We start from the raw sequence: 14,343 nt of genomic DNA, 5'->3' as shown, positions 1-14,343 counted from the left end.
ATTCTCCATGGACTTTACAGTGTCCTAGAACTTTTTTGAGTTTGTGCTAGAGGATGCAAATTTCTGTTTGAAAAAGCTAACCTTAGCTTTCCTAACTGCCTGTGTATATTGGTTCCTAACTTCCCTGAAAAGTTAAATATCACGGGGGCTATTCGATGCTAATGCAGTACGCCACAGGATGTTTTTGTGCTGGTCAAGGGCAGTCAGGTCTGGAGTGAACCAAGGGCTATATCTGTTCCTGGTTCTAAATTTTTTGAATGGGGCATGCTTATTTAAGATGGTGAGGAAGGCACTTTTAAAGAATAACCAGGCATCCTCTACTGACGGGATGAGGTTAATATCCTTCCAGGATACCCGGAAGGAAAGGCCTGCTCGCTGAAGTGTTTTAGGGAGCGATTGACAGTGCTGAGCACTTGTTGGCTGCTTTTCCTTCACTCTGCGGTCTAACTCATCCCAAACCATCTCAATTGGGTTGAGGTTGGGTGATTGTGGAAAGCAGGTCATCTGATGCAGCACCATCACTCTCCTTCTTGGTAAAATAGCCCTTACAAAGCCTGGAGATGTGTGTTGGGTCATTGTCCTGTTGAAAAACAAATGGTAATCCCACTAAGCGCAACCAGATGCGATGGCGTATCGCCGCAGAATGCTATGGTAGCCATGCTGGTTAAGTGTGCCTTGAATTCTAAATAAATCACAGACAGTGTCACCAGCAAAGCATCCCCACACCATCACACCTCCTCCTCCATGCTTCCCGGTGTGAACCACACATGCGGAGATCATCCATTCACCTACTCTGCGTCCCACAAAGACACAGTGGTTGGAACCAAAAATCTCAAATTTGGTCTCATCAGACCAAATGACAGATTTCCACCGGTCTAATGTCCATTGCTTGTGCTTCTTGGCCCAAGCAAGTCTCTTCTTATTATTGGTGTCCTTTAGTAGTGGTTTCTTTTCAGCAATTCGACCATGAAGGCCTGATTCACTCACTCTTCTGAACAGTTGATGTTGAGATGTGTCTGTTACATTTACACTGTGAAGCTGTATATAGACTCTTTTTTTTCTGTTGTGTTATTGACTGTACGCTTGTTTATTCCATGTGTAACTCTGTGTTGTTGTTTGTGTCGCACTGCTTTGCTTTATCTTGGCCAGGTCGCAGTTGTAAATGAGAACTTGTTCTCAACTATCTTACCTGGTTTAATAAAGGTGAAATTAAAAATAAATTAAAAACATTTGGACTGCAATCTGAGTTGCAGTTAACTCTAATGAACTTATCCTCTGTAGCAGAGGTAACTCTGGGTCTTCCTTTCCTGTGGCAGTCCCCGTGAGAGTTTCATCATAGCGGTTGATGGTTTTTGCAACTACACTTGAAGAAACTTTGAAAGTTCTTGAAATGTTCCTGATTGACTGACCTTCATGTCTTAAAGTAATGATGGACTGTCCTTTCTCTTTGATTATTTGAGCTGTTCTTGCCATAATATGGACTTGGTCTTTTACCAAATAGGGCTATCTTCTGTACACCACCCCTACCTTGTCACAACACAGCTGATTGGCTCAAACGCATAAAAGGAAATCAATTCCACAAATTGACTTTTAACAAGACACACCTGTTAATTGAAATGCATTCCAGATGACTACCTTCTGAAGCTGGTTGAGAGAATGCCAAGAGCGTACAAAGCTGTCATAAACACAAAGGGTGGCTACTTTGAAGAATCTCAAATATAAAATATTTGTTTAACACTTTTTTTGGTTACATGATTCCAAATGTGTTATTTCATAGTTTTGATGTCTTCACTATTATTCTACAATGTAGAAACTTTTGACTGGTAAAGTATACTTATCAAAGTAAATCAATTCATTTGGGCATGTTTCTGCAAGTGTAGAGCAATGGACTTCATGTTGAATATGGTTTGGCCTTTTCCAGGAATTTAAGAACTTTTATGGGGAGCTCCGTGGATCTACAATCTTTCTGTACACAGACGAGATGCATGACACAGTAAGAGAATAGCTGCACTCATCTAATCGCTCGGTTGTATTGTATCAAGTGTTGGAATCTATCTATGGCTTGACTAATCAGATACGTAATTCCCTATCAGTACTCAGAGAAACTGGACCTTCAGATGTTGAAGTCGATGTCGATGGATTCTCCTTATCAAAACAACAGGTCAACCATCTACACTCTCACCCTGACCAATGAGGAAGTGCAGCTAAAGGTCATTTATGTTACGTTCAGTCAAGTTATTGCCACTCCTAATCAGAACGTTTTACTGGCAAACAGCCATAAAGTGGTTGCACAATCCTGCAGATTTAAGAGACAGGTATCTGTTGATATCTGATCTAGGTGGATAACCCCAACACAGGAGAGGAGTGGAGAGGCTTCATCATGACTGTGGCCACTGAGTATGTAACACATACACACATAGGGATGTCAGGGTTAAATACTCATTCTGACTCACTTTCCTGAGAGTTAAGTAAGAACAGAGAACTTGTAGATTAAACTAAAGAGCAAAGTAAATATAAACATGCAATTTCTTTGACGATGTGCCCTGTAGAAGGAGATCCCCAGTAAACTGCAGCTGCTCCCTGGTCAGATGCTGAGGCTGGAAGAGGTTCTGTCTGAGGAGAAGAAGAGACAGGCCCCATGTCCTACCCTGCCTTACACCACCTACCATATCCATCCCTCCTCATGCGACACATATGATGACGCCCTCTCTGGAACCCCCCCGTGAGTATTGCCATGTTTCTATTCATTATTTTGATACAAAATGTATTTTATCTCCTTGTCTCCTCTCACCCTCCTTTTCTTCTCCTCTCTCCAGCTGTTTCTTTCCTGTGTCTCGACAGAAGGCAGAGAAGATGTTGAAGGAGAACACAGAGTACGGCAGCATCATTCTCCGCCCCTCGACTGACAACACTAACTACGCCATCACCTTGAGACAGGACTACCCCAGGTCTTGAACTTTAACATCTCACCCCTGATCTTTAACCCAGAACTCCAACACCCTGTAACTTACAGGCCTCAAGTTTCTCCCCCATTCACTAAACAAGCCTTTATTGACAACAGCACCCTAGCCCTATCATACAACAGTGTGTCTGGCTGAGGGAGTAGAGAGGAGACCGAGTACTCTTGAGATTTACCAGACTCTTTCTATCTTTCAGTGGCCCAGTGATGAAGAACTACAAAGTGCTTTCCACAGACACAGACTTCATCATAGAACTCGATGCCCCAGTGAGTCCTGCTCCTGCAGCCTGATTCCTGTACTGAATGTCTGACACTCATCCCATCAGGATGGGCTCAAAACACAGCACTGATATGAGACAACACTCTGTATATGCTTAGTGTCTTGACAGCCCTTCAAGTTTGTCCGATATGAGGTAACATCCTAATGTCTGTCCGTTTCATCAGGTGACTGTCCCTTCCCTGGGGGCAGTGCTAGATCACTTCCTGAAAGTGACAGAGTTCCGTCTGCACCCATACCTGGTTCCCCAGCCCTACGACACCTGCATTGGTGAGAGCGTCACAACACGACAAATAAGTTGACTCACCACTGAAGGCTAAACTTATCCCCATAACAATCATATCATTACTCCTGTATCGTACAGGGTGTGTAACTTGTGACCTGTACCCATCAGATTTGCCACTCGCATTGCCCTGTTTTCCACCCAAAACGGTCCCCCGGGCGAGAGTGGCACCGATGATCCACACAAAGTCCCCGAAAGGGAGCACCCCTCCCTCCTTTCCCAAACTACCAATCAAAGCCACAGAGGCAGGAAACGAATATCAGGACGCAGATGAAGTATTAACTCCAGGTGTGTGGGTCACAATCAACTTCAGCGCATCAGTGTGTTTACAATAGACGTGGCTGCAGTCTCAGACTTGTAAGTTCTCTTCAGTCCGTCTCTACTCTCTGTTTTCGTCTCTCCAGACCCCAGACCTGAAGACCTGGATTAGGAGCTCCGCACAGCAGTACCGAAAGGGATGAAACAGACCTACACAGGGGAACAGTTCACACACTACACAAAAATCACACACACACAGAGCAACATTGTCACGAATGAACACACTTGATCTATAGCATCTAGCAAGTTTTTATTTCTCAGTTTTGTACCCAAATGTCACGTTGGCGAGGAAACATCCTGTCAATCAGCCTTGTAAAGATGTGTACACTATAGTAAATGCACCTTTTGTTTTTGAGCTCATGCTTGGCTCCAGTTAAAAATTAGCCAATGAGATGTAGATTTATATAATAAAATGGTGCATAAAGATGAACACTGGCCTAGATATCTGAATTGTCAGCTTCTGACCTTTGCACGCACACACACGGAAATAAACTACCACACAAATGCTTCAGGATCAATGAATACATTTATTTTCCAAGTCACACGCAGGAGTCAACCAGCATAATTGTGTTTCAACCATTATAATATATTTATCAATAATTATCTTATATATCAGTATTTTTTTAATCATATCACTATTATCAGTTTGTATCATAGGTGAAAGGTTAAAGGACTTATCACTCAATGACAGCTGGGTTGTGAAAAATAAATAAAAGTGCTCTCTCCATCCATTCAGGGCCTTAGAAGCGCTCTCACAGCAGCACTGCTAGTTTTACCATCTCTCCCTTCCAGTAACCCTCATCTCTCAAAACAACCCTTCCCAGGTGACAGCAAATACAGCAGGTGCCCACTGGTGAATGGAAATTAGTTTCCACCAGATTGCTTTTACCCACCTTGAGGCCAGTACCATCTCTACCTCCCTCCCTGCAGTCTGGTCCCATACTCTCCTAATGCCCCATTATTAAGACATCATAAATGAAAACAATAAAATAATAATAATTTAACATTGCAGGATAAAAAATAAAAAATAAAAAATTAACATGTTTGTTCCCCAATCAAGATACGTGGCTACTTCTCTAAAAGTGACAGCTGAAGGATCCTCTCCAGCTCATCCTCTTCCTCCTGCCTCGCCCTGTAACAGGAAACAGAATTAAGTCATTAGATCCCAGAAATTGGCAATCAAGCTCCCCAAATCCTTTCCTCATCCATCCTTATAATCCCACTCTGCATGGCTGTGTTCAAATACTCTAGAACGGGTTCCTCTCCTCATCCCTTTCCCTGGTCAGAAAACAATGGATGATCAGAGAAAGAAACCCTACAAGAACTCATCCCTCTCACACCTGTCCATCTCTTCCTGTTCCCTGCACGAGAGTTCCATGGCGATGCGTAGCTGCTCGTCAAAGCTGTTTGCCCCGGGAAATGGCCCCGGCAACCGCGGCTCAGCCACTGAGCTGTAGGAGGGAGGAGAGTAGGCTCCGGGGTGCAACGGCGAGACTGACAGGGGAGGGGCAGGATCTGCAGGCTCTCCTTCCTCACCACCAGCCAATGAGATCGACAGGGACTCCTGGATAGCCCTATCAGAGAGAGGTAGCGGGATGACGGTTTAAAAGCTAATCCCAGAGAGTGAAAGCCTTATAATATATTTTTCGACATGAACAAGGTGAAAAGGAGATATGGACACTTTTCTCACCTCTCCAGCTGAGAGTCGTCCTCATACAGGGGTGACTGTATTTGCCCAGAAACAGGACGACTGTTAGTCAGAGCCTCCCATATAGTCACCTACAGAGAGATAGATTTTACTGAACTTCCGTGGCAATCGTCATGAAAACCTAAAGCTGATAAATATTTAATTTGTGGATCAATGACTTCTATTAAAAGTAAACCATGATTATTTCCTGTCTCACCTGGTCGCTCTCTGTCCCTGCATCCAATAGGCTCTGCTGGATGGCAAACTGCAGCAAGTTATCGTCCTCGTCTCTCATTGGCTCGCTGCGGCCCGGACCAAGCGTGGTGTAGTCTGGGGGTGGTTCAAATACGGAGGGGTCCACCTCGCAGTTAAATGGACGCAGGGCCTGCCCTGGGAGCAGAGGGACAGGGAGATACGTTTCCACACACATTTTTCGAGCAACGTGCACCTTTTGGTAACACGATACCTCACCCATCCAGACTCCCAAATAGCAACATTCACAAGGGGGAAACAGAAGTTCTTGTTGTCTTTTCATTTGTTGTGAAAGCAAAAGAAGAGTCTTGTCTTCCCTAGCTAGTAAGTTGGCTAAACACTGCAAGATAGCTAGCCTTTTAGCTTCCCACATTGTTTAACATGTCAATCAGATTTATTATTAAATCAAATGCCCTGGCAAATATTCTTAAAACTTGCCGGTGTAACCTACAACATTATCTAAATGTCATATGCTGCTCCTATGTATTCACTCAGCTAAAAATAGAATGTCATGTTTTGGTGACAAAGAAAATATTTATTACTTCTAAACAAAATACATTCTAATTAAGGCTACAATGTTGTTTGGTTAATTGTCTGAACAGTTGCTGAGATTATATACACAACACTTCCCCCATGGATACACAAGGAATGATACGGCGCGTTAAAAGCATTCAAGGGGCACAGGACTATGTAGAAAATCAGCTCGCACTACAAGGAGCTGCCCCATTTGGGGACGAAAAACGTCATTGCGACACTGCACTACACTCCGTAGGGTCCGTCTCCGTAGGGTATAAATAGCCCTTTAGTGAGTGTTGCGTGTGGTTACCAGCCTCGAGGGCCTCAGGTGTGTGTACAGTAACCGAGCTGACAGGCTCATCACAGCCACACAGGTTACTGAAGGTCACTCTGGCATTCAACACATGGAACAGAGGGATCTCTGAAAGAGAGAGCGAGAGAAAGGGGAGATCTTCAAACTCTTGTCACTTTGTTTAAGCTTAAATTGTAAAGCATATCCTTTTTCTTCTGATAGCACCTGCTCCTCTCCATGTCTTCTCTTTGGGACTCTGTTTCAGATCCAGCCTAGAAGGTAGGGACTAGGGGTCAGTTTGGGATTAAGCCTCACCTATTTTGACCGGGAAGCCGGGGGGCAGGCTCAGAGTGATGAAGTCACGTAGTTTGGCAAAATGGGCGTTGGAGATGGCCATGAGGTCAATGATGGGCGTGACCTGCTCAGCCAATGACAGAGGGTGAGCCTCACTCAACCACAGATGGGCCTTAAACCTAAAGAGAGAGAGAGCAAGAGAGAGAAAAAGAGAGACACTTGCATTAAACATGGCGGTGATCTTGTGCTTCTCAAAGCTTGACTGTGCGTTGCTACGGTGATCCCGGCGCTCTGTTGCCATGGCAACAGCGGTACCTCTGGACTTTGCTGGTGAGCTCCACGGGGCGTCCGATGTCTCGTTCATTGAGTTGGAACTCTGGGTCAAAGTATTCCTCAGCGGTGATGGCTGTGGGGTTATGGGGGCTGGCACACTGAGAAACATTACTCTGAGAAACATGGGAAGAGAGACAAATCATTGACCACATCCAGTCAGTCAGTCCATCAAAGCATCTATCCACCACATATAATATGAGGTGGAGGTGTCTTTCTGAAACTCACCCCATTAGGTGCAGTATGCTGCTCAGCTATCCCCAGGAAGGACTGAAGAGGAGTCTTGGTGCCTGGGAGGACAGGAGGGATTGAACCATGCTGTGCCTGTACGTACACTATGACCAAATAAAACATAAGTGTTCTGTGTGTACCTTTGCTCTTTGACTTGTCCTGGTCCGACAGGTGCTCTGTTCTTGATCGAGTCACCAGCTCCACATTAGTGGCGCTGTACACCTGAAAACAAACCAAAGGAAAAAAAACATGATTCAGTAAATCAAAAATAAATAAATAATTTAAACGCCAAGAAACACTTTCTATTACAAACATTTTTCAAGTCCAATGGTGTCTCTGGGCTCACCTTTGCTTCGTAGCCACTGACTGCCTCACTCTTCTCAGAGCGCCAGCCCCAAATGCCAGACTTGTTCCTGTGCAGCAAAGAGCAGGAGAGCAGAATTAGAAGACAGACCAGGTAGGTGAGTATGTTGTGTGTGAAGTAGCTACCTTTCGAAGGCGAAGTTGAGTGTGTTGAGGTGTGTGAAGACGATGTGTGTGTGGGTTACCTCTCGAAGGCGATGTTGCGTGTGTTGAGGTGTGTGGAGACGATAGGGGAGGTGAGTCTCTGGGTGGTGTTCTCCTGGGTGGGCAGCATGGCAGCCAGGAGAGACGGAGCATCCCGCAGGGAGAGAGACAGAGGCTCTGTGTACACCACCTGCTTGTCATGGTCCACCTCCATCACCACAGCGCCATTCTCTATAGAAACACACACATTACCATGGAGACGACACACATTCACCATTCAACCGCTCTATGGAAACCATACCATCAGTGTTATACCTTCGCCCTTAAAGATGTAGCTGCGACGGCCCTTGAGCCAGGTCATGTGCTCAAAGCCCAGTAGGGTGGTGTCCACCCGCAGACACGAGCCACTCTTCCACACGCGGTACACATCACTGGGACACACCTTGGAGACCAGGGGGACTGAGAGTTTGGGGGGGGGGGGGGGGGGGGGGGGGGTTAACCACCGTAAACACTTCAGTGCATCACAGTGACAGTATAACTGGGGGCTGTTCATCTGGTGCTGAAACCCACCACAGTGAGCAGATATGAGCCCTTCACGATCACACACACTCACCCCAACTGGTGAACTCCCATTTCATCTCCACGTAAAAATCCCGGGCCTGAAAGAGGTGACACAGCATTGTGAGTTTCAGATATGTGATTGACAGGTGTGCTACCTGTGTTTGATATATGGCTGAAGCGAAGACTGCAAAGCGTTACCTTACCCGTCTTAGCTTGCTGAGCAGTTCTGGGATGCCGGCCAGTCTCTCTGTGGCTCGCTTGAAGTCTCTATACTGCAGCACCAGCTGACAAAGCTCAGGGTCCCCTGTGCTCACTGCCTCCTGCAAAACTGGACATAGACATGCCATCAACCCACACACAGTGCCTATAGAATGTCTACACTCAATTGAACTTTTCTCACATTTTGTTGCGTTACAAAGTGGGAGTGAAATAGATTTAATTGTAATGTTGTCATTGACCTACACAAAATACTCCATAATAACAAAGTGAAAAAACATTTGATAAAATAATAAAAATGTTATAAAATAATTAGTTGCATAAGTATTCATCCGCTTTGTTTTGGGAAGTTCAGAAGTCAAATTTGAAAAAGAAAAATGAGAGCCGCACACTCAGACGCAATAATGTAACAACGTTTCGACAGCCAAGCGGTCTTCATCAGCGTATAATGACAAACACGGTGGGTGACTCGTTTATATAGAGTTTGAAAGCCTTTGCTCCCTTTGGTCTCAAAGTAGAGTTTGATCTGAAGTCCTTCTTGTGATTGTGTTTTCGCTATCCATTGTAAATAATGTTTGTAGGCCTACGTATCCACATTGTATCTATGATCATATCCATTCATGCTTCTTTATACATTCTATTTATATCTGTAAATCGACCAATGAAATCAAGCCACAGCTGGCCATGATTACACACACCTGTGTGTGTACTTTCTAACTCTATATCAATTAGTGACCCGCAATGTTTGTCATTATACCACGATGAAGACAGCTTGTCTGTCGAAACATTATTAAATTACGTCTGAGCTCAGAGAGTGTGAGGCTCTCCTTTTCTTTTTCAAGTGTTCTACTCCGCTAGCCAGCACCTTGACTAACCAGGTGTGAGTTTTTTCCGCCTCCAGATTGACCACAGAAGTCAAATTTGGCTTAACAAATCAGATAATAAATTATATGGAAATAATAAGAGTTGGCATGATTTTTGAATGACTACCCCTTCCTCTGTCGCCCATACATACAGTGCCTTCAGAAAGTTGTCACACCCCTAGACTTTTTCTACATTTTGTTGTTACAGCCTGAATTTAAAATTGACTACATTTAGATTGTGTGTTACTGGCCTACACACAATAACCTATAATAACAGTGGAATTATGTTTTTAGTAATATCTAAATAATGAAAAGCTGAAATGTCTTGAATCAATAAGTATTCAACCCGTTTGTTATGGCACGCCTAAATAAGTTCAGGAGTAAAAATGTGTTAAAAAAGCCACATAAAAGTTACATGGACTCAGTCAGTGCAATAATAGTGTTTAACATGATTTTTGAATGATTACCTCATCTCTTTACCCCACAAGTAAAATTATCTTTAAGTTCCTTCAGGCGAACAGTGAATTTCAAACAGATTCAACCAAAGACCAGGGAGGTTTTCCAATGCCTCGCAAAGGGCACCTATTGATAAATGGGTAAAAAAAACAGACATTGAATATCCCTTTAAGCATGGTGTAGTTATTAATTACACTTTGGACGATGTACACCCAGTCACTGCAAAGCTACAGGGGTCCTTCCTAACTCAGTTGCCGGAGAGGAAGGAAATCACTCAGGGATTTCACCATGAGGCCAATGGCGACTTTAAAACAGTTACAGAGTTGAATGGCTGTGACAGGAGAAAATTGAGGATGGATCAACAACATTGTAGTTACTCCACAATACTAAGCTAAATGACGGCATGAAAGCAAGGAAGCCTGTACAGAATAACAAATATTCCAAAACATGCATCCTGTTTGCAATAAGGCACGAAAGTAAAACTGCAAATTATGTAGCAAGGAAATTAAGTTTATGTCTTGAATACAAAAGTGATATGTTTGGGGCAAATCCAACACAACGTTACTGAGTACCACTCTTCATATTTTCAAGCATGGTGGTGGCTGCATCATGTTATGGGTATGCTTGTCATCGGCATGGACTAGGGAGTTTTTTTAGGATAGAAAGAAACGGAAGAGCTGAGCACAGTCAAAATCCTAGAGGAAAACCTGGTTCAACTTCAGTCTGCTTTCCAACAGACACAGAGACAAATTCACCTTTCAGCAGGAAAATAACCTAAAAGACAAGGCCAAATAGTGGTTAGAGCGTTGGGTCAGTAACCGAAAGGTTGCTGGATTGAATCCCCGAGCTGACAAGGTAAAAATCTGTCGTTCTGCCCGAGCAAGACAGTTAACTCACTGTTCCCTGGGAGCCGAAGACGTGGATGTCGATTAAGGCAGCCCCCCGCACCTCTCTGATTCAGAGGGGTTGGGTTAAATGCGGAAGACATATTTCAATTGTAGACATTCAGTTGTACAACTGACTAGGTATCCCTCTTTCCCTTATATACACTGGAGTTTCTTACCAAGACGACATTGAATGTTCCTGAGTGGACTCGTTACACTTTTGACCTTAATTGTCTTAAAATCTATGGCAAGACTTGAAAATGGTATTAATCAACAACCAACTTGACAGAGCTTGAAGAAATTTTTAAAGAATAATGTGCAAATATTGCACAATACAGTTGTGCAAAGCAATTATGAGATGTACCCAAGAAGACACCAAAGGTGTTTCTAACATGTATTGACTCAGGAGGTGAATACTAATCTAATCAAGGTATACAATGCATTTGGAAAGTTTTCAAATCTTTTTCCACATTTGTTACGTTACAGCCTTATTCTAAAATGGATCAAATAAAAATGTTTCCTCATCAATCTACACACAATACCTCATAATGACGTAGAAAAACAGGTTTAAATTTTTGCAAATGTATATAAATAAATAACATTTACATAAGTATTCAGACTCTTTACTCAGTTGACAGTTCATGTCAGCGCAAAAACCAAGCCATGAGGTCGAAGGAATTGTTCGTAGAGCTCCGAGACAGGATTGTGTTGAGACACAGATCTGCAGCATTGAAGGTCCCCAAGAACACAGTGTCCTCCATCATTCTTAAATGGAGGAAGTTTTGGAACCACCAACACTCTTCCTAGAGCTGGCAGCCTGGCCAAACTGAGCAATCGGGGACAAGGGCCTAGGTCAGGGAGGTGACCAAGAACCCGATGGTCACTGACAGAGCTCCAGAGTTCCTCTGTGGAGATGGGAAAACCTTCCAGAAGGACAAAAATCCTGCAGCACTCCACCAATCAGACTTTTAAAGTAGTGGCCAGACAGAAGCCACTCCTCAGTAAAAGCCACGACAGCCCGCTTGGAGTTTTCAAAAAGGCACCTAAAGGACTCTCAGACCATGAGAAACAAGTTTCTCTAGTCTGATGAAACCAAGATTGAACTCTTGGCCTGAATGCCAAGCATCACGTCTGGAGGAAACCTGGAACCATCCCTACGTTGAGCCATGGTGGTGTTAGCATCATGCTGTGGCAATGTTTTTCAGCAGCAGGGATTGGGAGACTCGTCAGGATCGAGGGAAAGATGAACAGAGCAAAGTACAAAGTGATACTTGATATAAACAGGCTCCAGAGCGCACATGGACCTCAGACTGGGGCGAAGGTTCACCTTTCAACAGGACAAAAACCTTAAGCTCACAGCCAAGACAACGCAGAAGTGGCTTCGGGACAAGTCTCTGAATTTCCTTGAGTGGCCCAGCCAGAGCCTGGACTTGAACCTGATCGAACATCTCCGGAAAGACCTGAAAATAGCTGTGCAGCAACGCTCCCCATCCAACCTGACAGAGTTTAAGAGGATTTGCAGAGAAGTGGGAGAAACTCCACCATAACGATAAAGCTGGGTATTGTGTTTAGATTGATGAGGGGGGAAAAACTATTTAATCATTTTTAGAATAAGGCTGTAACATAACAAAATGTGGAAAAAGTCAAGAGGTCTGAATACTTTCCGAATGCTCCGTATTAGAGTTTTATTCTTCATTAAACCTAACATTAAAAAGAAATCGAGTTTTTTGTGTAGGTAGAACCTTGACAAAAAAAAATGAAAAATGCATTTGAATTCTACTTTGTAACTTATGAAAATGTTCAGGGGGGTGTGGACTTTCTACAGGAACTGTATCCTTCAAAACATGTAAGCAATATGTTTTAGGAAACAAGTGATTTGTACTCTTCCCATACATTCCTATGTGTATCCACTCACCAGTCCAGCTCTGAGCGTTGCAGTGCGTTGGGTCTGCAGAGTGTCTGAGCAGCACACGGGTTGATTCCAGGTGGCCCAGACACACAGCCAGCTCTAGCGGGGTGCGCCCCCGCGGGTCCAAGCGATCCACATTCTCCTGTGGAAGAACAGCACTAGTGTGTCATGAAAGCTGGGGCGCGCCATCTGAGCGGTGCAGTATGGGACGCAAAGCTGTCAAACTCAAAACGTGAACGGTTGAAAAGAGAGAAACGTATGTTGCTACCCCAGGTTGACCTACCTCGTTTTTTTGTAGTTGCCGTTCAAGCTCAAGGTATTGGTTATTCCAAACCAGAAAATGAAAAGGAAACGCCTCTTGAGCCATTGGTTATCAAATGTAGCTAGCAACTTGTTATACAGCTTTCACCGTTTCTCTTACAGCAGCAGCAAAAGTGTTCTCTCTAAAGAGACGTGTGAGGACGCGTGCACAAAAAATTCCCGCAAGGTAGCAAGATTCTACTTTATAAAACGGGTAAATAGTTAGCAAAGTAATTAGCAATAGGCTAGGAGTAGGTGCCGATTAAAATACATAGCTAGTTAGCCCTCGTCTACCCATTAGCCAGGAAAGCGGCTAACTGGCTAAGAACATATGACAGCACTTATTTTCCATTCCATCTTGCTGGTTAGCTAGCTGGCTAACATTGCACGTCTAACCATGTCCATTTCTAGTCTAGCAATGCCGTTTGTTTGTAACAAACGACGGTATCATGTCCTGCTGATGTGCTAACTAGCAAACAACTCCCTATCACCACCCACTCGCTTTCGCGATGGTTCTTTTTCTGATCCTGTGCAGTCAAAATAATAGACCGAGATACGGCCTATTTCGAATACACATCCAGGTCACTCGAGTATATAATACGTCCGATGATAGCGATGTCAATTCGGATGCTGTCAATATACCTTGTCGGTGTTCATATTCCAATCACTAACATTCTGGAAACAACAAACCACTATTACACAGTCCGGTATTCTTAACAAAAACAGACTGCAGCAGCTGAGACAATATGCACACCCCAGTTTGCATTATTTATTTATATTCACGTCATTTTCAGCGTCGCTTTAGTTCCAGGTTATTGCTAGCAGCTGGAGTGGGTGAGGAAGGGCGCGTGATGCATGTTGCCATACAATCATTGAAGGGTACACAACTGTTCTATCCCCACTTCTAATGCCAGATGCCAAGTAGCGCTGTGGGGCAATGGTGAGAATCTCCAGCTGATGACCACGGGCTCTTTGCGCCCAATAAAAAAAATAGGTATTACATGTACACAGCGAATCACCTGACACCGTAACAAAAGATAAGATCCCCAGGATCAGATTTGTAAAACACTGGGCTAAGACAAGTAGCCAAGTACCATATTACTCAAGTATTCTTTGCAGAACCTCATTTCACAATGGGTTAACTGATAACGGGACCACAAATGTGCACTCTCTCACAATCTCAGCACACAGCAGCCAAACAACCCAAA

General features: G+C 43.9%; 1 protein-coding gene across 1 annotated transcript; it reads right to left on the bottom strand.

Moving 5' to 3' along the window:
* Window positions 1-4,344: 4,344 nt before the first annotated feature.
* On the bottom strand, window positions 4,345-14,251 carry ankrd13d (ankyrin repeat domain 13 family, member D). The gene is made up of 16 exons (XM_038993803.1): window positions 13,119-14,251; window positions 12,842-12,977; window positions 8,711-8,835; window positions 8,560-8,605; window positions 8,262-8,405; window positions 7,988-8,177; window positions 7,786-7,852; window positions 7,580-7,661; window positions 7,437-7,498; window positions 7,194-7,324; window positions 6,900-7,057; window positions 6,603-6,713; window positions 5,742-5,914; window positions 5,528-5,616; window positions 5,178-5,411; window positions 4,345-4,969 (listed from the first exon to the last, which is right to left on the bottom strand). Exons 1-16 carry the CDS (start codon window positions 13,200-13,202, stop codon window positions 4,906-4,908), a joined length of 1,896 nt encoding a protein of 631 aa, XP_038849731.1. The 5' UTR covers window positions 13,203-14,251; the 3' UTR covers window positions 4,345-4,905.
* Between the last annotated feature and the right edge of the window lie 92 nt (window positions 14,252-14,343).

Source organism: Salvelinus namaycush, chromosome 5, assembly GCF_016432855.1.
Source record: "Salvelinus namaycush isolate Seneca chromosome 5, SaNama_1.0, whole genome shotgun sequence".
NCBI lineage: Eukaryota > Metazoa > Chordata > Actinopteri > Salmoniformes > Salmonidae > Salvelinus > Salvelinus namaycush.
The sequence above is the reverse complement of the archived record's forward strand: the minus strand, read 5'-3'. Positions and strand labels throughout refer to the sequence as shown.